At 36.4% G+C, this 23,319-nt stretch overlaps 1 protein-coding gene across 2 annotated transcripts in view; it reads left to right on the top strand.

Moving 5' to 3' along the window:
• LOC103028362 (uncharacterized) overlaps nt 1–23,090 on the top strand; it is a 32,706-nt gene extending 9,616 nt beyond the window's left edge. For both annotated transcript variants that reach the window (XM_049467165.1, XM_049467164.1), the window contains exons 3-25: nt 2,834–3,217; nt 3,312–3,611; nt 3,713–4,006; nt 5,459–5,830; nt 8,043–8,330; nt 10,689–10,979; nt 11,150–11,524; nt 11,630–11,917; nt 12,453–12,746; nt 12,840–12,878; nt 14,119–14,460; nt 17,407–17,703; nt 17,793–17,913; nt 18,011–18,043; nt 18,844–18,870; nt 19,073–19,117; nt 19,920–19,949; nt 20,112–20,138; nt 20,246–20,269; nt 21,300–21,332; nt 21,493–21,519; nt 21,637–21,672; nt 22,763–23,090. In XM_049467165.1, the coding sequence (XP_049323122.1) occupies nt 2,834–3,217; nt 3,312–3,611; nt 3,713–4,006; nt 5,459–5,830; nt 8,043–8,330; nt 10,689–10,979; nt 11,150–11,524; nt 11,630–11,917; nt 12,453–12,746; nt 12,840–12,878; nt 14,119–14,460; nt 17,407–17,703; nt 17,793–17,913; nt 18,011–18,043; nt 18,844–18,870; nt 19,073–19,117; nt 19,920–19,949; nt 20,112–20,138; nt 20,246–20,269; nt 21,300–21,332; nt 21,493–21,519; nt 21,637–21,672; nt 22,763–22,775 (3,980 nt within the window). In that variant the 3' untranslated portion in view covers nt 22,776–23,090. The remainder of the gene's footprint in view (nt 1–2,833; nt 3,218–3,311; nt 3,612–3,712; nt 4,007–5,458; nt 5,831–8,042; nt 8,331–10,688; nt 10,980–11,149; nt 11,525–11,629; nt 11,918–12,452; nt 12,747–12,839; nt 12,879–14,118; nt 14,461–17,406; nt 17,704–17,792; nt 17,914–18,010; nt 18,044–18,843; nt 18,871–19,072; nt 19,118–19,919; nt 19,950–20,111; nt 20,139–20,245; nt 20,270–21,299; nt 21,333–21,492; nt 21,520–21,636; nt 21,673–22,762) is intronic.
• Nucleotides 23,091–23,319: the final 229 nt, after the last annotated feature.

Genomic DNA, 23,319 nt, shown 5'->3' with positions numbered 1-23,319 from the left:
CTTTTCAATCAAGTGCTGAAAATGGTGGGTTCTGGGCATCGTCTTACCACAGCTTACCACCCCCAGACAAATGCGACAGAGAGAGTGAATCGCACCCTCAAAACAGCGATTCGAGCATATGTCGGGGATAAACATAACACCTGGGACAAGTATATCCCACAGATTTGCTTTGCACTCAGAACAGCCCCCCACGAAAGTACGGGTTTCAGCCCAGCGAAAATGCTCTATGGGAGAGAACTTGCGACCCCGGTAGACTTGCTGACCCAACCGTCCACTGATGGGACAGACGACCCTTTCTTGTCCCCGCCACAAACCCTTGAACAGTCTTTGCGAGAGACTCATGATCATGCTCGAGCAGCACTCCAGACTAGTCACGAACGTAAAAAGCACTATTACGACTTAAGACGTCGACCTGTCACCTATCAGCTCGGAGACCTGGTCCGCCTTAAGACTCATCCCCGCTCTGATGCTGTAGCAAACTTGACTGCAAAGCTAGCATGTGTTTATGCTGGACCTTACCGCGTTGTCCAAAGGCTGTCTGCCGTCAACTACCGTCTAGCCGATATGGATGGCACAGATGTGGGTGTTGTTCACGTTGTTAATCTCCAGCCTTTCCACACGTGGACCACATCAGAGTCACAGAATAAACGGCGGCACAGCCCAAGCCGTTCCAGACAGCACGAGTCTCACAGTGCAGTCGATGAGGATACTGATGATATGCCAAGTGGGAATCTAGATGATGTTAGCAGCTCAGGGGATGAGTGCTCAGCACCTGACGAGGCTGTGGAAGAGGAACCTAAGCTTGAAAGTCAAATAATTAGTCCTGAGTCTGGCCTTGTTGACTTGTCACAGCCTTTAGCTGACATGTTTGACGGTGACACTGACGTCCCACTTCCTTCGAATTATAATTTGAGGAGTAGGGCAGATACTGCTCCTATGCTTGAGGCAGACATTGACTTTACTACAGGCCTAGGCCCTGACAGTAGTGCTGCTGGCAGTGACCCATCTGACTTTCCACAATCTAACACTTATGACCTCAGACCTAGAGTTCATCCTAGAGTTACCACTGACTGGAGTTCTAACAGATGGACGAATAGCTATCATACTGAGAGGTTGAACCAGGATTGAAACCTAGGTAGTGCTGGCTAAGTGCAAATGTTTTGTTTTGTAAAAGTTTTACGGACCTGTTTTGGTGATTTGAGGAATGTGTTTTATTTCCATGCAGTGAACAAACAAAAGAAATGTAAATGAGTTGTGGAAAAAAAAAAAAAGAATGAACTGTTCCTGGTTTTTAGATGGAAAGGGCTTTATTTCCCAATATACTGTAATTCTACCTCCATTATTTAAATGCAACAGCTAGTGTAACCTCTGCTTATATTGTGAAATTTTTATATCCCCACAGAATTAGTTTTTTAAAACGTTATTCAGCTCTATTCTAAAAGGTGTGATTATTGTAAAAGGGCTGGGTTACACCTAGCCGGGGTGGGACCAATGACTGTGTATAGCTCTGTGGAGGCAGCCCTCAGGGGCGGGGTTATTTAAATGAGTAAGCTGTCTCTCCACAGTCTTTCTCCCTCCTCTAGTCTCTACTGCTCAGACTCGGGTATCAGGATCGCCAACATGGCGGAAGATTTTGGCTTCATTTTCATTGAATGAATGGAAACGACGACACAGCGTCCATCTTTATATACAGTCTCTGCTCTCATTTCATCAGTCCATGAAACCTTAGAAAAATCAGTCTTAAGATATTTCTTGGCCCGGTCTTGACGTTTTATCTTATGTTTCTTGTTCTAAGGTGGTCTTTTTCAGCCTTCCTTACCTCCCTGAGTATCGCACACCTTGTGCTTTTTGATACTCAAGTAATGTTGCAGCTCTGAAATATGGCAAAACTGGTGGCAAATGGCATCTTGGCAGCTTCACGCTTGATTTTCCTCAATTCATGGGCAGTTATTTTGTGCCTTTTTTTTTCAACACGCTTTTTGCGACCCTGTTGGCTATTTGCCATGAAACTCTTGATTGTTCGGTGATCACGCTTCAACAGTTTGGCAATTTTTAAGACTGCTGCATCCCTCTGCAAGACATCTCACAATTTTTGACTTTTCAGAGTCCGTCAAATCTCTCTTCTGACACATTTTGCCAAAGGAAAGGAAGTTGCATAATAATTAAGCACGCCTTATATAGGGTGTTGATTATTGGTCATTGGACCACACCCCTTTTCATTACAGAGATGCACATCACCAGATTTACTTAATTGGTAGTTGGCTTTTAAGCCTATACAGCTCGGAGTAGGACAATATGTATAAAAAGGATGATGTGATTAAAATACTGATTTGCCTAATAATTCTGCACACAGTGTACTGTAAAATGTCCTGGTAGATGTTGATAAAACACAGTGGATCAACACCAGCAGATGACATGTTTCTCCAAACCATCACTGATTGTAGAAACTTCACACTAGACCTCAAGCAGCTTGAACTGTGCGCCTCTCTACTCTTCCTTCCTACTCCCTTAATTTCCAAATGAAATCCAACTTTTACTGATGGTTAGTGATGGAATGGAAAGCCTGTCATCTGCTGGTGTTAATAAGGCTGACGTCCACCAGGCAATTTTAGAGCACCTCATGCTTCCATCTGCTGCTGATCTGATGAGCTTTATGGAGATGTGTTTTCTATTTTTTTAGATGTATCTATATGTGGGCCTTTAATATTCTATCAATGTTGCAGTTGTATATGACAGCAGTTATTACTAATGTCTGACTTTTTATTGTCATACAAGACTTTTCATTTGGTGTAGAATTCACTTACAGCATACTTTTACTATTTTTGTTACACAGGCATCCTGTTTAGTGGTACCTCTGCTTGGATTGTACGAATGCCAAGGCACATTCGAGGACTCCGTGGTTCCTGCTTGGTTATACCATGCTCATATGACTACTCGGCATACCCACCCGTGAACCCTTATCGAGTGGTGTGGTATCAGTATGTCAGTCGTGGTTATCCTGTAGTGAACGATGACTGGAACACTCAAGCAGAGATTCAAAAGTTCAGAGGAAAGACCTATTTATATAGGAACCCACACACTAGGGACTGCAGTCTGCTGATTATGGACCTTAACCTCGCCCACCATAGAGAAAGAATATATGCGTGGGTCGACCCAGATAATGTTGGATGGAGAACTTACGCTTTTTATGACGTTACCAGTGAAATTCACATTGAAAGTAAATATTTTACCTTTCCTTTAAAAAATTACACCATTTATTTGTCAATTATGTATTTTTGCAAATTATATACTGTTAATATTCTTTATTTCAGCATCAGCACAAACTCCCAGCATTCAAATCACTGGAGGTGCCAACATTGGAGACACCGTGTCTGTTCAGTGCAGCACATACCACACCTGTCCATACAACACACCTACCTTGAGATTGAGTGGGATTGAGAACAAAGTAGGAACATCTGACCAGGTGGAGAACCAACACATTGGTGATGGCAAATATCAGATCACACTAACACGTCGAGGAGTTGTTCAGGCTGAAAGTCAACGAGTTGAATGCACTGTCACACATCCTGGTGGCCTCTCAGCATCAGCTTTCAAAAAACATACTGCAAAGTGTGAGTAGCATTTCTGTAAAATACATTCAATGTTGAAAAATAACTGCAGTTGAATGGATGATCAGTCAATTTTACATAAATTCTATATATTTTTTCAATAGGTGCCATTTACACAGCCAGCATTTCTCCTGATTCCAACACAGAGTTTCTGGAGGGAGTGGAAAAGGCTATTATTTGTTCTATAACATACATGTGTCCTCAGAACAGACCTTACATCACTTGGAATGGTGGAAAGTTGCCTGGCTCAATGTCTGAGGAACGCATAGGAACAAAAATAGTAGCTAAATCAACGTTGAAGTTTACCGCGAAGGCCAGTGACAACGGGAAAGACATCACCTGCCGAACAGAAATCAAGGGAAATGTTCAAACAGTGAAAATTACTTTAAAAATAAAACGTGAGTAAAAACTCCTCCTACGGCTTCTATTGACTGATTTCACAAATTAATATTTTCAGTTATTTAAGCCATATTTTTGCTGTGTATTGGGCTTTGCATGTAGTCATTTTGAAGAGGCATTTATTCTAAAATTAAATAAAGCTGCACTATATATCATTTAAGCATCGTCGTCGCGATGTGCGCATGAGCAATAGTCACATCGCAGGATGCACAATGTCACCCAAAGCAATTAAATCAAACACGTCATGCTGCAATGTTTTGATCCTTGACACAAGGTGTGGTAATTTTCTGAGTGAACAATGCTGTCTCTGTCTCTTTATGAGAGTCAGACTGCTGCTCTCTGAGAAGTGCAAAGGGGGGGGGGGGGTGTTGTCAGGGGGAATGAGGTTAAACACAAGGTAACCGCCTGGCCTTCACATGGCTGGGCACATGCTTGTAAATGCAGCGGCTGACAGCCTGTCGAAAGCTATGCACCTCAGTTTTGCACAGATATTTCCAGTTACAGACGAAATCACGCTTTTAATCTCAGAAAAACGCTCTTATTTATCAATTAAATGATAGATTAAAGGGCAGATTATTATTGTTTTGGTGTTCTTCTTGGGTGTTGAGCTCTCGTCGGTCTGAAAAATGCTCTTATTTACCTTTTAAAAGGTAATTTAAATGCCAGATTAAATGGGCAGATTAATGTTGTTTTGCTGTTCGTCTTGGGTTTTGAGCTCTCGTTGGTCTGGATCTATGACGCGTTGACGCGAGCGTGCGGGTGGGGGTGGTACTGGTGACGTCACAGGCCCTGCATTGTTTAATATTGCGACATAAATAATCGCAAATAAAACATTGCAATGTCAAAATTCTCCAATATTGTGCAGCCCTAAAATTTTTAACATTTTATGAATGGAACATAGTTTCAGTCATGTTCTAGTCATTATTCTTTAGTTACATATTCTAGTTGTGTTTATTTTCACTTTGTTATGCTGTTAATTACTGGTCACAATTTGGATGTTTTACATTTCTCAGTTAGCCCAAAACTGTCACAAAACCATGAACTAACAAACAAACAAGAACAATAATTGATATCCTGATCTAATTAAGAGATCCTAAACATATGAAGAGATTCTACTTACATTCTATAAGTTATTAAGTATTTGAATAGTTTTTAAGCTGATACTTATGTGCATTACCCACAGCCAGACTAAATACACTTCAATCTTTTTCTGTTCTTTTTGTTCTCTACACACCAGTGCTTTTGCATAAATAGACCGGTAGTTCATTATTTGTGTTTTTCGTTTCTCTAATCTCGTGAACAAATTTGAAGTGAAGCTGCTTCAGGTTATTTGCATGCTGGATAAACTTTTTGTCTGTAAGAAAAAAATGAAATAGTACATGGGGTTTGTGTTTTAGTTGTTTGTATAAAATTGCATTTTTAAATTTTAAAATATATAATTTTCTTTAAAGGGTCAATGTTCTCCCGGGACTGGAGCTTCTCAATGCCTAACACCATCAGAGGAGTCCAGGGCTCGTGTGTAGTAATTCCCTGTAGTTTCAGCTTCAAAAACTCCCAGCCTAGTCACGTCAATGTGAAATGGTACAAATTCTCTGATACAGAGTACCCTTTAGTTTATGATCAATCAGAATTGAACATCATCAGTGAGTTCAGAGGGAAGACGAGTCTATATGGATCTAATATGGGAAACTGTAGCTTGAAGATCCAGCAACTTGCTCCACAGCACAATCAACAGAGACTGTATCCCTGGATGGACGCCCAGTCTATTACAAGCTACCACAGAGAAAATTACTTGGCTATCACTCTCGGCCTTGAAGTAACAAGTAAGATTGATTCTTTGATCCTTTTTATATTTTCTTATTTTTTTATTCTTTCTTTTCTACGAGAGAACAATGAAGTAAGTTTGCATGTTAGTATAAATTGATCTGAGATGTGTATGGTGTTTGTAAAGTGAATTATTCGAACTGTTGTGAATAAATATGATGATCTGTGCAGTTGCACGGCCGATGCTTTGATAAAATGATGACGCCCCACCCTCCCCTCTAAGGTTCACTAAGGTCTTACACTGACACCAAATGGCTAGAGTCTGCATTGCATATGATCAGTGAAAACACTAGTTGATCAACATTTGATCAATAAAACAACAGCATATTTAACAAATGTAGTTTAATTACACAGTTAGGTAAAATCTTAGGTTTACGGTGATGGTCCAATGATTCCCAAAAAGTTGGTGATCCACATGATTTCAATTTAATTCCAGTTTATTCTTAAAGCACATTCAAAAGCCAAAGTTGACCAATGTGCTGTTCAGCCAACATAAAGTAAGATTAAAAAAGGACAGATCCATTGCATAAAACAGGAAAAAACACATACAAAAAGATAAATCTAGCATCAACAAAAATATGATGAATTAATTTACAAAAACATATAAATATATGTTTAAAATATAGAACATATCTATTTTTGAAATGAACTCTTCTTACAAAGCCTTAACTAAAAATCCCTTTCATTACTTTAAATAATTGAAATTAAATCCAGAAGGACAGACGAAAAGAGCGAAGTGACTCCATTAGATGATGGTATCCCATAAAGTGGTGTCTTTATCGCCTTTATGTTTTAATTGAGAGCACAGGACAGTTGACAATAATTCATCAGTAGATCATTAAGTGCTCTGATAAAAGCTGCTGTTTGATTCAACAAAAAACTCAACTGGATAAATTAGGAAATAAAGGTCAGAGAATATCACCAATTCATCCACAGCTTGGATGCTGTAAGAATGATTAGATCAGACTTTTTCTCATTGATCTAAAGGAAGCCCTTTGCTATCCAATTTAAAAAAAGGGTGAATGGTGACTGCTTCTCAATAAGTTTCAGTGGAAGATACAACTGGGTATCATTTGCATAACAATGCTACAAACAAACAAATTTACAGTTCGGTTTACGGTTCGGTTTACACCTCAGTATAAACCCCACGGTTCAGGGTATTTTCGGTACGGCTGGTGGAAAAAATAAAGAGGCTGGGCATTCTGTATAGCCTCACCTTTATTAACTCCATAATAACAATGGAAGTTCATTATAATCATGTTTTGTTTTTTTGGGATGGAATGTTGTAACAGGGCTCGAGCTCTTTTATTAAATGCTTGAAACCAGGGTTCTCTCCAACTGTCATCATGAGAGGCTATATCTTTTGGATCTTGTTGGACAAACAAACAGTGACCATATTTGTGGCGCTTTATTTAAAAAAAAAAAAACAGCATTACTGAATTAAATACACATTTTTTCATAAGCATATTACTGGATGCATTTCAGTTTTATTTTCAGAAATATCAGCATCAGATTGTTCAAATAAAATTATATTAGTGCTGTCAATCACTTAAAAATAAATTAAAAATCATGTGGTTTAGGTTTGGCAGACTAGATAATTTTGTGCTTTTGTGCTGATAGAGAGAGACAGTACGAGCGCCTAACCCTGCTTTCACACTCGAAAGCAACAGACGACCATTCATTTCCTATGGCGGGGCACGATTTCAACACACAGACTCTGTGAATCATCTGCGTTTCTGTGCACGCTTTCTGCTTGTGTTCTCCAGCCTGCACTATTTCCAGTCAGAGCTTCTCAGGGCAGGCCATGGGCTAAGTCAGTAGCGAGTTGCTACTAGCAACAGTGCTATAGCTACATTTTCCGGGTTTAACACACCTGTGAACATTAGTTCCGCATTACGTTCATTTGTTCCACAAGTCTCCTATAGGCAGCCTGTACCATGTATTCTGCATGCGTTTATGTGAACTGAACCGTGACCCCTGAACCGTGGCGGTTCGTAAAAAATACACCCTTATACAACCAGTAGAGGTTGATAGAATGCGAACAAGATAGATTCCCAAATAAAGCTTAGCAGTAAGCCACATATAATAGCAGCTGGGGTTTGAAATTGGGGTGTAGTCTCAGAATTACAGAGAAAAAATTAGAAAAGCTATGAAGAAATTAAGAAACGTAAAACTAAACTTTTTTTTTTTTTCATTTTTTCATTTTTCCAGATTCTATTGAGAAACCACAAGTGGATATCATTGGCATACCGAAGGTCGGAGAGAAGCTCACCTTGTCCTGCAGTGTGATTCACACCTGTCCACCAACACCTCCAGAACTGAGTTTCAGTATCTCGCGTGGAACTGGACATCTTACACACACACCCCAAAATGAAGGAAAATGGAAGACCGTCAAAGAGATAACATGGGACGTCCAGGAGGATGACACCTCTGTTTCCTGCACTGTCAGTTACTCAGGGACACAGACCGCTATGGCTGAAGTCAGACTCAGCCCCTCGTGTAAGTCTGATGTTTTCAGCATTTTAATTCTTCATTCAGAAATTGTCTGCATGTATAATGCATTTTTGCACAGTCTGGGACAGGGATGTCCAAACTTTTTTTGTTGGGGGCCAGAAGGAGAAATATATTTGAAGTCACGGGCCACAGACTGTAATAAAACAAATAATGAAATATACCACTTTAAATAATATTTTTTTTCCTGATTATTTCATTTACACACCATTTTACTTAACTATCTTTATCTTTGACAGTGTTGTGTAAACTAAGATTTTTCAAATTGATGTTTAATTTCATGATGTCTCTTAATATTAAACTCCTTAATTACGGCAACTTTTAGACTCTTTGGCCCGTTTTTCTGCGCTAGAAATGCGCATCCTTTCCGACTCTTTGGCTCGTTTCTGACACCTAGCGTTCAAACTTTGAATCACACATTATAAAAACCTGCTTAACAGCGGGCCAACTTTCATTCTATTTCTAAAATTCCCCGGGCCGTAGTTTGGACACCCCGGGTCTGAGAGATCATTGTTTCACTTAAAAGTACTGCTTTGGATGAATATCATTCTTTTCAGTAATAATATTTCAGTTTGAGAGTCAGGCTATGTTCACACTGCAGGTAAAAGTGGCCCAAATAAAAACACATAAAAATGTTCACTTCCAATTTGAGACACATTCCTATATTTCCAATTGAAATCAAATGAAGTCAAACTAGATATGGACTGGGTATGAGTATCAGTATATACAACTCTGAAAAACCATTTAGATCATATTTGATACTACAGCAGCTCTCCATTAACCCTTTCATGCATGAATTATTAAATCACTGATGTGGATTTTTTTTTCTATGTATTTTTTCACTCACAAGAAAGACCTAAAACACATAGTAAGTTTTTTTTTTATTATTATTATTTATTCTGTAGGAGATACACAACTGTCCACTGTAGTGGACACCATGCACTAATGGGATAAAATGCAATTTAGTAGAAAATGTTCTATTTCATGTTTATAGCTCAAAGAAACAATATATTATGGGAACTATTCATATACAAAAGCTTCAATGTAAAAACAGCTTAGATAAAAGTATTAAGTGTCTGGTTGCATCAGCACATTTGAAGAAAATAGCTTATTAAACTCATGCATTGGATAACAATGCAACAGAACTGAACCCACAAGCATACATAAACTCACTCATACACTCAAACTTTAAAATATATTAAGTAATAACAAAAATAAAATCCAGCCTGTCCCATTGTGGAGATGTGCAGACATTATATAGGAAGTTAGCATATATACATAATTTAAATATTAATTTAATAAAAAAAACATACTTCTCATTGCTCAGGCACGCAGTTGGAGAAATTCATTATGATGTTTAATCTAACCTAACCTATTTTTTACCACTAGTTTACTATTGTTATATTGTTATGATAGAATATATCAGAAATAATAAAAACTATAGCATACTTACAATTAACACATTAGTTTATAATAATATTTCCATAATAATACATATAATAATATCTAATACTAATAGATATATACATATAATATGTATAATAATACTACAATAATATAATATAATAATAATAAAATATCTATAACAGTATTATAATATTAATAATATATTAAAATAACAATAATTAGAGCTAATTTAGCCAATTCACTCAATGTCCTTATAATCGAAATGTTACCATTGGTGCATGACGTCCACTATAGTGGACAGTTACGTTTTGACACAGAACCAAAAAACTGCATTACCAATTTTGATTAAACTTTCATAAAGTTGTTCCTTACTTCATTCTTAATAAGAAAAAAAATATATACCTGCATATTTCTTGCAGACTAAAAAGATTTGACCGATATGCCAGAGGTCATAGTGTAATTTTCACTGTTGGCCGCCATCTTGGATTTCTGATGCAATATCTCAATTTTGAGAATATTGATTAAAACATTTATATTTTACACAATAAATAGTGGGTTTGAAGACAGCACTCTGGTGGTTTGGAGTATGTATTGTAAATCGTTTGTTTTTTAAATGAGTTTAAATATGTGTCCACTGTAGTGGACACTATGCATGAAAGGGTTAAGCACAGTACGCTACAGTTTTTTTGTTCAACCTGTTAACAGACATACGGAGCTTGTGCAGCAATGCAGACGTATTAAAGCCGGTGTTGAACTCTGTCCCATGTGCTGGCTACCTTCTCACTCATAAATCTATCATTTTTCAAAACGGTCAATCTCTAATCCATATTGACTACTGCTGATAATCTATTGACTATCGGACTAATAAAGACTAGCTATTACCATTTCTTCTATATTGACTAATGAAAACTCTTGGCTTTCTGATTGCTTTTTTAATAGGTACATTTCAGAAACCTACAATAAGTCCAACCCAAGATGAGGTAATGGAGGGAATTGAGAAGACCTTTACTTGCACTGTGCAGCACACATGCCAAAAGCAAAAGCCCTCGCTCACCTGGAACTTTGAGAACATGCCAGCTTCCGTTAAAACAGAAAAGATGTCTTCCACTTGGACGACTGTTTCCACATTAAAGTTAAAGGCAGCCAGGGATGACCATGACAAGACACTGACATGCACAGCTCAGTCTGGAGGGGAACAGTCTTCAGATTCTGTTGTATTAAAAGTAAAGAGTAAGTTTATTTCCATCTTGCAGACTACAAATGCAACATGGCACAGCTGAATAAGTGGTAATTTCTCACTTTTTGGGAAATGCTGAGGTCAGAGTAAAATTTTATGCACATTTATGACCAAATATCATGTAAATTGAATCTTCTCTTTCTACCCATTGTCCCTTGAAAAGGAGGAATGTCTTCATTGGACTGGACGTACTCCATGCCAAGCAAGATCAAAGGCCTCAGAGGATCCTGTCTGATTATTCCCTGTAGCTTTGAGTTCAAAAGCACAATGCCCAGTAACACCATGGTGAAGTGGTATGAGTACTCCTCTACAACGTTCCCTTTAGTGTATGCTCAAGACGGCCAAAATGTGATTGGCAAGTTCTGGGGAAAAACTGAATTAAATGGATCAGCCAGCGAGGGAAAGTGCAGTTTGAAAATCTATCCACTGCTAATGGAGCATAACAGAGAGAGACTGTATCCATGGATGGATCAGAAACCAGTCGAAACGTTCCACAGCGTGAACCATCGCGACAGCTGTGTTGAACTTGAAGTAACAGGTAATTAATTAACTGTAAGGGAGATCCAGCTTTATGCACCTCGTTGCTTTAACAATAGATGACCAAAATGTCAAAGTCTCGACTGATTCTCAATCTTTCTGACAGAACAAGCTGAAAAACCCAAACTCAGCATTACTGGTGTACCCAGAGTGGGAGAACAGATCACAGTATCCTGTAGTATATACCACACTTGTCCTTGGAGTCCTCCTACACTGAAAATGGGTGCAGCTCAACAAACAGACAGAACTGAACACGTTCCGAAGCAAGACGGCTTCTGGGAGACCACCAAACATCACACGTTTAAGATTAAGGAAGACGACCAAAGCATTACATGTAAAGCCACATTCTCAGGCGAGCAGACATCAGAAGCTAAAATTGACCTCAATGCTCAGTGTAAGTAATACCAAAAAATGAATGATTATAGCATATGGAAAAGACTTGGTCACTTTATGTGTTAAGCATCTAGACAGAATCCTGTATCCTGACAGGATTTTAAATACATGCATTTGGTAATAAAATGCAGTTATAGTTACTTAAACTAAAATCCAATTGATATATGGGATGGGTTTTGCAAATCTGCCTGTCTGCATAGCAATGGTAATGCATGGTAATTTCTACTGGTATGTTTGTTACTACTTGAAAATGAGAAAATCAGCTTACCAGACAATCAGCACATTTAACAATCAGTAATCCATAATCTACCTACATAAAGAGCCAATCTGAAATTTTCTAGTCACTTTTTGGTGAAACAGGAGAAATAAGACAAGATCAGGCATATCATAAACTTGCACTAGTTTTAAAAGACAGGAATATCAAATCTGGCATTTAATGTCTTTGTGTATTTGGGGAAATTAGATCGATTTCACACAGTATTCACACAGAAGTCTTTGCACATTCTGCTCACTTCTCTCATACACTGACCTTTCAGGTATCCATCAAGATATAATGATCGAGCCAGAGTTGGCTGATGTCACGGAGGGAGTTGCAAAAAACTTCACCTGCAATGTTTTACATTCCTGCATGAGGCAGATTCCAACCATCACCTGGAACTATGAAGACATGCCCGAGACTGTCAAAACCAAAGAAAACAGAGTCTCAGGCTATATCACCTCTTCAAATGTACAATTCATAGCTTCGATGGAGGACCATGGAAAGAAGCTCGTCTGCACTGCGAAGTTTCCTGAAGAGGAGATCACAGCTTCTGTTGTGTTTCAGGTCCAAAGTGAGTATAATGGACACGTTTAAAATCTAAAGAGAGTCTGTAGTGCGCCTGTATTCCTAATTATACATCATATTTTTCTTTGTTCTCTTCCAGAGTATGTGCCCAAAATAGTGGATCCATTTGAGAATGACAGTATGTTTTTTTCTCTATTTATTCCCCATAAAAAATATATATCTTTTTACTTTAATATTGTATCAGATGTTTAGTCTCTCTCTCTCCTTCTCGTCCGTTTTCTTTTGTTTACTGTAGCTTTAGTAGAACTTGTCCTATCACATGATATGCACAAACTGCGAGGCTCTCGACAATGGAGCGCTGAGCTTTTTTGTAGAATTTGATCTTTTGATCTCGTCACTCTTAATGAGCAGCAGTTAAAAAGTTGGGCCACTCTAGAGCCGTGCTATAACACTAATTAATAACAGTTCTGTGTAAATTTAGCTTTCTGTTTTTGTTTAGAGACTTACAGTAAATGTACATGGTCTCACAACTTTAGATTGGCTGAACTGCCAAACTGCCTGCTTGTCAAGAGACAGAAGAACATATGTTTGAATCCCATCAGCACCACAGCCATGCATGGTCTGGAACTGGACTTCTCCCCACATGTGATTTGAGAGCCTGAACAATTTTTAACCTGTAGCTCATTTACTAATGAGCTGGTCTACATTTAAACATGTTGTTAAACAAACTGAGCCACAGAGCTGGGGTTACATAATATACTAACAAATAAAACCACAGTTCATTTCTATAAGCACTTTGACAAAAACACTATATAAAATAAAATAAAAGTGCATAACAAATCTCAAAATCTAAAAATGAATATCAGGGCTAGAACTGGGCTATAATCGTACAACACACTTAAGGTCATGCTATACCTTGAGATATTGTGGTAAAGCAATAATAAACACTGATATACATTTAACCACACAACATCACAATGCAGCTGGCTCAAATACAATAACACGGACAAATATTACACATGTTAATGATCAATGTATATTAATTACAATATACAACAGTATTTTTTTCTTTTTTCTTTTTGGGAAATCAACTCATACTGGCAATAATTCCACTATCTATGTTAGTCTAAGTAACTCTTTTTATGCATACAGTTCAGTTCCCTTTAGGTGTAATCCCTGTCTGGGAGCCCCTTAAAGATTAGGCATTACGAAAAATGTCAAAACTTATCTCTTTTTTTGCTGACCTGGCTTTAATTCAGTACATAAAGATAGTGTTTTATAATATATAAGTGTATAAAATAGCAGTTCATTTACATTACAATGGTGAGACCACTGTTGTGTTACCAACTATGGTATAACCTATAGCATATTGAGTGACATTAAATGAATGGAAATTACCTTCTTTTACTTCATTTCAGCTGTTCATGTTTTTGAGGCCGATGTGGTGCCCAGGATCAGTGCCCTGACCCGCTCGTGTGTAGTGATACCCTGCACATTCGATATCGGTAGTGAGCCGGTCACCCGCCTCCGTGGCCTGTGGTACGACACCAATGGCGATTATGTTTACCATACTGGACAGACCAACGTTATGGACAACTTTAAAGGTCGCACAGAGCTGCTGGGGGAACCAGACGAAAAGAACTGCACTTTAGAGATCGACGACGTTAAAGCCCACGACAACGGCCCGTTCTGCTTCCATGCAGAAAAGGGCAACGACAAGTACAGGTTTAACCACAGCTGTGTGTTCATCGTCATGAAAGGTAAGAACCATCCCAGAACCTAGATTCCCTTTTTTTAGGTGTGCTTTAAGAACTCACTGTTGTCTTTGATTGAAATACACTATATGAACAAAAGTATTGGGACATTGTTTCTTCCAAAATATCAGAGTATTGGTCTCTGCTGTCCAAGGAGGAAGACATGCAGGCTTTCTGCTAGATTCTAGAGCAGTGATGTGAGGATTTGATAGTATTTAGTGACAACAGTGTTGATGAGGTCAGGATGTTTGATATTCATAGGCATTTAAACCATATGGACAAAAGTATTGGGACACCCTCTCATCCAAGGTTTCTTATGAAATGAATATAAAAAAACAAACATAGCTTATCCTGCTTTTGGTGGAGTATTTGTCCCTGTCCAGACAAGGTTTCTACTAAATTTTGGAGCACTGATGTCAGATTTTTAGTTCCACTGCTTCACAAATCAATTTAAAAAACCCTTTTTCCTGTGCATGGCATTAGGCATAGTGCCAGTAGTTTCACGTATGTACAATATATCTGTTCCAGAGAGTCCTAATCTATTGGCAGTGTTGGGAAGGTTACTTTTAAAATGTAATCCCTTACAGATTACTGATTTCAACACTCAAAATGTAATTTGTAACGTAATCAGTTCTTCAAGTGAGTAACGTAATCTGATTACTTTGGATTACTTACAATATTGTCATTTTTTTAAGCCTGAATGAATGTAGCAACCACATATTGCATATTATTGTTTTATTTTTCTTTCCAGTTAACAAATAGAGAAACAAATAAAACAGCCTTTTCAATCACCCTATAAAAATACTTATGAAACCATTTCATCAAACTATTTTATGAAACACTTCTATACATTGATGAAAAAATCATTAAAAAACATTAAAAACCAAACAATGCAACAACAACTGTAAGCTATCTATTTGCAGGTTTGCCACTTTCTGCAGGTGGATTATCTAGGGGTGAAAATCACAAGATTTATTATGATATGATATGATTATTTTATTCAGCGATACGATAATGTACGATACCTCAAATTATGGTCCCTGGAGGAACGTTGTTTCGTTTCACTGTGTACTCTGTATATAGCTGAAATGACAATAAAAACCACTTTTGACTTTGACTTTGACTTTGACTTTGATTATGTCACGATACGATACGATTCGGTTCAATACGATTTTTACAATCTGTTCCTTTTCTAAGAACTCCCAAATGCAAACAAAATATAATTTGAATGTTTTATTATTAAATGTCAATTGCAGTGTAATCATAAAAAGTAAACAATCATTCACTTCAACACTTAAATTTTCATTATTTAGGTTCCATTTGAGAACATCAAATGCAGAAGAAAATGTAAAAAAAAAAAAAGCACCTGTTATAATTAGAGTTAACAATGTGTGTATGGATGTTGGTGATGTATAGTCAATCATTCTCTACATTTCCTGATTCAGTAGGGTCTTGACAAACAAATTAAAAAATTGGTAATTTATAGCACAATGCATTAAAGATTTCCACTGCATTATATTAGGTGTCCACCAGGCGTCTCCAAAGTGTTCAAAACCTCTCAAGATACACAAGTAAATCTGTCACTATACAACAACAGTTTGTAATAGGTGGGCGCACCTTTGTTTACCAGAGGCATTTTGGTGACAGCTGTTAGGCATGCCCCACCCCCAGCCATTAGGAGACCAATCAGGGCAAATTACGTACCAGTGTTTTTGTCTAAGGGTGGACTATTGGTTGAAATAGGTGTCAATCACTTTTGTGACCCTGGAGAAAGGCTATGACCTGATTTGATTGGATTGGATTGATCCAGCGCTCACGTTATTGGTTCAAAAGACGATCACTCAAGAAAAATAGTGGTTTGTGGACCAATAAAAACGACAGAATCGACAAGAGGACATCCTTAGCTTTGTATTCACGTACAACTTTACGTGAAAACATTACATGTGTGGTCGCTAGGAGCTTGAGAATATGACGTTGCGGTTGCGCTGAAACTAAACGCATGTTTGTGAAGAGAAGTGAGCAGGCGAATAAAGGACTTTATGGATATTTTATCTGCGGTTCAGTGCTGTATTGTGGATGCTGTGATAGTAAGTGAATTTTCTATAATCTTATATGATGTTATTTCACATATTAATAATATTTTATAAGGCTATTTTGTTGGGGAGGCGGGTTTCACATGTAAACAATGTAAAAATACAGGCTGTTTTCAGTTGGAGATTTCTGGCGACTGGTTTCATGTAGATGGTTGTAAATTTGCGTGCAGGTAGTTAAAGTAATAATAAAGAATATGAGTTGGTTAGTTGGCCGGTGAGTTTAGAATATTTTACGCCTTTAAGCATTCTACTTTACATAGTCAGAATGGGCCCGCCGACGGGCCCGCTAGAGGGCGCTTCTGCAGTGAAAACATTCTGAGCAGGAGGTTGTGAATCATAGAATATTCTGATGTCTGATTTATGTGAATGTGATTGTGATTGCGTTTTGTCAGTGTTGGATTGGAAGACCAAAAATAGGGAAGTACCGCAATGTAATCCATTTATTTTAGCAGAGTAACTGTAATCTGATTACCACTTACTGAAGCAGTAACTGTAACGGATTACAGTTACTCATAATTTGTAATCTGATTACGTAACGCCGTTACATGTAATCCGTTACTTCCCAACACTGTCTATTGGCAATACTCCTTTACAAGGACTAGACAAGATGCACATATGTATTTGTCCATCTGCATCTGCAAAAGTTGCAAATTGAAGCAGCTGAATGCATTTATTAGAAATAATGTCAACAAACATTGTTGTAAATTTAGTCGTAGAGTAGATCTTTCTTTCAGTCAAGCTCCATTCACAATCCTTGATTAACTTCTATAAATATTCATTTCAGATACAGGTTCCAGCTGTATCTGCTATTTGCTATTAATTCATTTAAACTAATGCCAATGCCTCTTTTTGAATTCAGCAAGTCCCGATAAGCCAGTTATTTCGGGTCTTCCTGAGGAGATGGAGCCAGGCAAGAAATTCTCTCTAAGTTGTTCTGTCACCCATACGTGCCCCTCACACCCCCCAACTATAAAATGGAGTATTAAAACTGCCAAGGAAGTGGTGAGCCACATGGAAGGAAGCGCAGGTCAGTGGAAAACAACCTCAACAGTTACTTTCATACCAACTGGCTACGAAAATGAAGATGACCTCCTCTGCTCAGCCTCATTCTGGAGAGGGAAAAAACAAGAAACTGCAATTTACCTGCCAATCACAAGTGAGTATAGAAAAATACAGGTTAACTGAAGACAATGTTCCAATAGTTTAATTGCACGACTGAAAGCTAATAATTGCACTCTTTTATAGGATACGAGGGGCTGAAAATGGAAACCATAGGATATTACATCCTCGCTCCTTTCTTTAGCATTTTGCTACTTTTCATCTTATTTACAGTTGGAGTGGTTTTGTATAGAAGAAGGGTTGGCAAGTAAGTGATATTAAGTTTATCTTGTGGGTATGACTTATGACATTTCTTTTTTAAGATTTGTTGACTTTCTTTGATTATTTTCTTTGCTGAAATATAGGGAGCCTTCTGATGGAGACACACTAGATAAAAGGCAAGCAACATGTTGTTTTATTATTTAATTTTTTTAATTTAAATTATTTAAATTGAAGAGTCATTGTAAAATGTAATAAAATCTTGTGGGATTATTTGAAATATTTTAAGTATGTTACTATACAGTTGCAAGAAAAAGTATGTGAACCCTTTGGGATGACTTGGATTTCTGCATGAATTGGTCATTAAATTTGTTCTGATCTTTATCTCACAACAAGTCACGACAATAGACAAACACAGTCTGATTAAACTAATACCACACAAAAATTATATGTTTGCATGGTTTTATTAAACACAACATGTTACGATACACAGTGCAGGGTGGAAAAAGTATGTGAACTCTGAATTTAATAACTAGTTGACCCTCCTTTGGCATTAATAACCTCAACCAAATGTTCCTGTAGCTGCAGATCAGACCTGCACAATGGTCAGGAGGAATTTTGGACCATTTTTCCTCACAAAACTGTTCAGTTCAGCAATATTCTTGGGATATCTGGTGTGAATAACTATCCTAAGGTCATGCCACAGTTTTTCAAAATGTCAGAGTCCTGACCTCAACCCATGCAAATAAAACCATGCAAACATGTAATTTTTTGTGTGGTATTAGTTTAGGCAGAGTGTTTGTCTATTGTTGTGACTTAGATGAAGATCAGAACATATTTTATAACCAATTTATTCAGAAACCCAAGTAATCCCTAAGTTCACATACTTTTTCTTGCAACTGTACATTTGGCTGATTGAGGACTATATTAAGTTTTGCAGTACATTGGTTAAAGGTTTGATTCTCTGGCTTTTGAACAGGAGATCTGTATGGGCTCGATTTTCCAGGTTAGTTTATTTATTTACTTATAATATTTTAATGTAATTAAATACAATATTATTCACACTTTAAATATATAAAAAATGAAAATTGCTGCCATCACTATGATAGTGTCTTATATGTAGAATTATATGACCTTTCATTTAATTAATTTCATTTAATTAAGAATGATGGTTAAATGCTATGTAAATGCTTTATTTCTATGAACAGGAGAGCTGATGGAACTGCAAGCTGGCTAGCATCAGCTGAAATAAAGTGAGTACTCAAGACCACAACTACAGTCTTAATATTAAAAATGTTACAAACAGTTGTTTTTATTCCCTAAAGTTCCACATTTTATATTTTAAAGGTCTAAAACTTTTTCAGTTGGTTTAAAGGTTCTTTACTAATTCAAGGGTTTCACAATCAATAGGTGTACTGCAGTGCAGGTCCGGGTCTGGACCCAGAATCTGGACCTGGACCTACACCCAAATAATAATAGCAACTAATAAAATCAATGTCTTTATAACCAGCATTATTTTTCTAGATTATGCAGAACACGGTTATTCTTCCAGCAGGCCGTTCTACACCATTATTTCTCATATGTTCAGAGATGGTAAACAGTATTGAAAGAGTTAATATCGAGCACGAGTATAAACAAGTTATTCAGTATTTTAAGATGTTTTTCAAAAGTATTGTTTTACATTTAAAATTTATTTGACATAAGAACATTTATTATTATTTAAGTTTTTAAAATTTTGTATGTTTCCAGTTCAGTATGAAGCCTGACAATAAATTATTAACATTTGCTCATCATCCATTTGGTTGCAACATTTCTTTTCTGATAATGAGTGTATATTAAATTGTAATTGTACTGTATGATATGAAATACTAATATGATGAATGAGCCATAATATAATTTAAACATTATGATGTTCTGGACAACTGTTCCTTATAAAATTTTATTTAAATCTACCTGCTTGTTAGCATCACCAAGAAAACCTTTTATTTTTTCTATGATTTAACACTAAAATCTTTTTGAAATCCCATAATGTTATACTGCAAATTTCACCCACAGTGCACCACCAAGACCGCCAAGACCTGAGAGGCAAGTTGTAAATAAAATTGAATTATAAAATTAACTTGGAAACTAATTCCCATATATTTTAATATTAATATATTTAAAATAAAATGATTTAACTGTAAACACAGCAATCAGCCTACAGCATGAATCATGTTTGTGTTTTTCTATTTATTTATTTATTTATAGGCGCAGCATCTGGAGCCGCTTTTCCAGGTGCCGTTTTTCATATTGTTTCTTGCATGAACCCTGAAATAATTTTATTATTACATTATTTAAAAATGTAAGCAAAGTAATACTTTTATATGTCTTTGTCTTTACAGAAGAGGTCCAGAGGTGGAATACAAGTAAGTGAAGACAATAACTTTAACTCACGATCACCAATGATGGGGAAAATGTACTGAATGCATGTTTTCTGGCCTTCTGGCTGACTGAAGAGCAGTGATATACAGGTGCATTTAAAAATAAATTAGAATATGATAGAAATTTTATTTAGTAAGTTTTTTTTCAGTAATTCAATTTAAAATTTATATTATACAGATTGATTACACACAGAGTGATCTATTTTGAGCAATTATTTATTTTAATATTGATGTTGATTGTGGTTTACAGCTTATAAAAAAAACAAAGTCTGTGTGTCAGAAAATTAGAATATTATATAAGACCAATTCAAACCATTGGCAATGTAGGCAGTGTGCCAAGTCCTGCTGGAAAATGAAATCTGCAGCTACATAAAGCTTGTCAGCAGAGGGAGACGTGAAGTGCTGTAAAATTTTCAGGTGCAGATGACATGGCTCTTAAACCATCATCACTGTTACATCTTATTTTCATTCAGTTTAAATCAGTGACTTTAGTTCAAATCTGGACAGAGACATGCAACAAAAAGTGCACCATTACTGTACAGTTATGTGCTTTCTACAAAGTAAGTACCATTAAATACTTCTTAATACTGTGAACGAGAAAAAGTCGATTTTAATGACCTGCAAACTATATGTTCAATAAATGTATAAATATTTAGAAACAGTCATTTTATTGTTTCCATGTCTTATAAAATTCTAAGTATTATTTACTTTATCAGAAACACTTTTTACAGTGTATTTCATGAACAAAGCAAAAGTGTTAGTATATTACAGATTAGTGATAACTGAATATTTTACAGTGTATTTGGTTTGCTTTTATCAAGCTGATACAAATATAGAAAAATACTACAATTCTTCATATATATTTTATCTTTTATTATTATGAATGCTTTTTAACAAAACACCACATTGTCTTGATGTTGCCATAGAAATCAGCTTTGATGGGCAGGAAATTGTTTTTGTATTTATTTATATATATTTATATATATTTTAACTGAATGTTATCTATATTTCCCAGTGCACCTTTAAGACCACCGAAACCTGAGCAAAGGCAAGCATTTAAATTAATTAAATTATAAACAAGTATCAGTACACAGTGTACAATGTGTGTGTTATAACAACATAAATTATGTTAATATAACAACATTGTTATTTAAACTAAAACACACCTAAATTAACTAATTGAAAATATATTTTCTCTTTTGGAGTAGGCCCAGTGTCTGGAGCAGATTTTCCAGGTGATTATATGTCATTTTCTGATCTCTTTGTGGTGGAGTTTATTCTTTCACACTGCTATTATTAATATATTGATACTTTTATTTTAGTAATAGTTTAATTTTATTTTGAAATCGCAGGAGAGCTCCCAGAGAAGATCCGGCGATGCACTACCGGTAAGCAATACATCAATTAATCAGTTCAGAAATGTGGGACTTTTTGAGGTTAAAGGAAAACTAAACCCCCTGATTTTTGCTGACAACACTCTAAATGTGAAAAATTGGAAATGGGTGATGTATGGGTTTAGGGGCGGGGCAGAAGGGAGAGCTGATTAGGCTGAGCAGTGTGCCTCTTATAGTGATGAAACACCAGGGGGTGGTGCTTTTGATTGGCTGATTTGTATATTGTAAGTGTCTTAGTGTTTCTTGCACCTCTTTTAATGAAAACAATAGTAACTTTAAACTTTGCCCACTGCTGACACAGACGTGCAAATGCACAGACAACACAACTTGTTCAGACCCCGTAAAAAATAAATATTTCCAATAGAATAGGACTGTCCTGAGCATATAAACAGGAACCTTTTGGCACCATGCCCAGTGCCAGATGTAGGTTGGAGATGTATAAAGCCCCCCCAGTATTGAGCTCTGGAGCAGTGAAAGAAGTGAGCTTAATTAATCCAGTACTTTTGAGATGAGGTGGGGTGGTAATCATTTAACATCCTGACCTCACAGATCACTGAATGTAATTAAATCCTCACAGCCATACACAGCAAAATCTAATGCAAAGTCTTTCCTGGACAGTAGAGACAGCAGAAAAAAAATGTTAAGCTAACGTGACATTTGTTGTAATAAGAAGTTCAACTAATCTTGTTCACTAACATTTCTTATTTTGTTCAGCAAACATACAAGATTTAGTTCATATGACTTTATTCACATTTTAACTTACAACAAAAAATGTGGTACCACATTTTTCCAAATGTTTTCTTGCTGACTGATATTTTTTAGCCCTATAAAATATTTTTTTAAGATAATATTTTTTGTAATAAGTACAAAAAGCCAAAAGTTCCAAACAAAAGCTGTGCCAACTATTTATTTTACATATGCAGCACGTCTTACCAACTTTAAAATTCAGTTTTTACTGTTTTTAGTTGGCCCAATTTAAGCTCTGTGAAATGTGTTTTGTAAGTTCTGCTGATAAAATTGACTTAATTGTCTATGTAGCAACTGTATTGACTTATTTGTATTGTATTGATTTTTGTTTTTACAGAAATGCATTTTGACAGACTTGATGCCACAATCAAGAAAATGAACTTTTAAAAAGATATGTAATATTTGTGCTAATCCATCTTTAATAATAAATAAAGAAGAAAAATACATAGATATATAAATATTGGCTTTTGCTGTGCAAACCATTTTACTTGTTTCAGAATTTTCCTAGTTATCTGCAGTAAATGTTATTGCCTAATTAAACAATATTAATATTCCTGACTTTTGTATGTTTTTTTAAAGCTGAAACCTCACTGAGAATGAATTTCTTTCTGTATTTTATTTTTTTAACCTAGTGTTTTAATAAAAAAAAAACTGCTTTGACTAGATTCTGAAGTATTATTTCATGTGTGGAATGAAAAGTAATTATTTTCTTTTTCCTTTTTTGTTTCTTGTCAGTGATGTATGCTTATTTGTCCCAGTTAGCAGTGCTACTCAGCTCCAGTTAGCAGCACTAGCCAGCCCCGCACTGATGATTTTTGGGAAAATGTAAAGATTTTAGCTACGCCTTATAGTCCGAAAAATACAATATACTGAGCCTGAAAGCATACAGTTATG

Source organism: Astyanax mexicanus, chromosome 18 (assembly GCF_023375975.1).
Source record: "Astyanax mexicanus isolate ESR-SI-001 chromosome 18, AstMex3_surface, whole genome shotgun sequence".
In the NCBI taxonomy this organism is placed as follows: Eukaryota; Metazoa; Chordata; class Actinopteri; order Characiformes; family Acestrorhamphidae; genus Astyanax; species Astyanax mexicanus.
The sequence above is the reverse complement of the archived record's forward strand: the minus strand, read 5'-3'. Positions and strand labels throughout refer to the sequence as shown.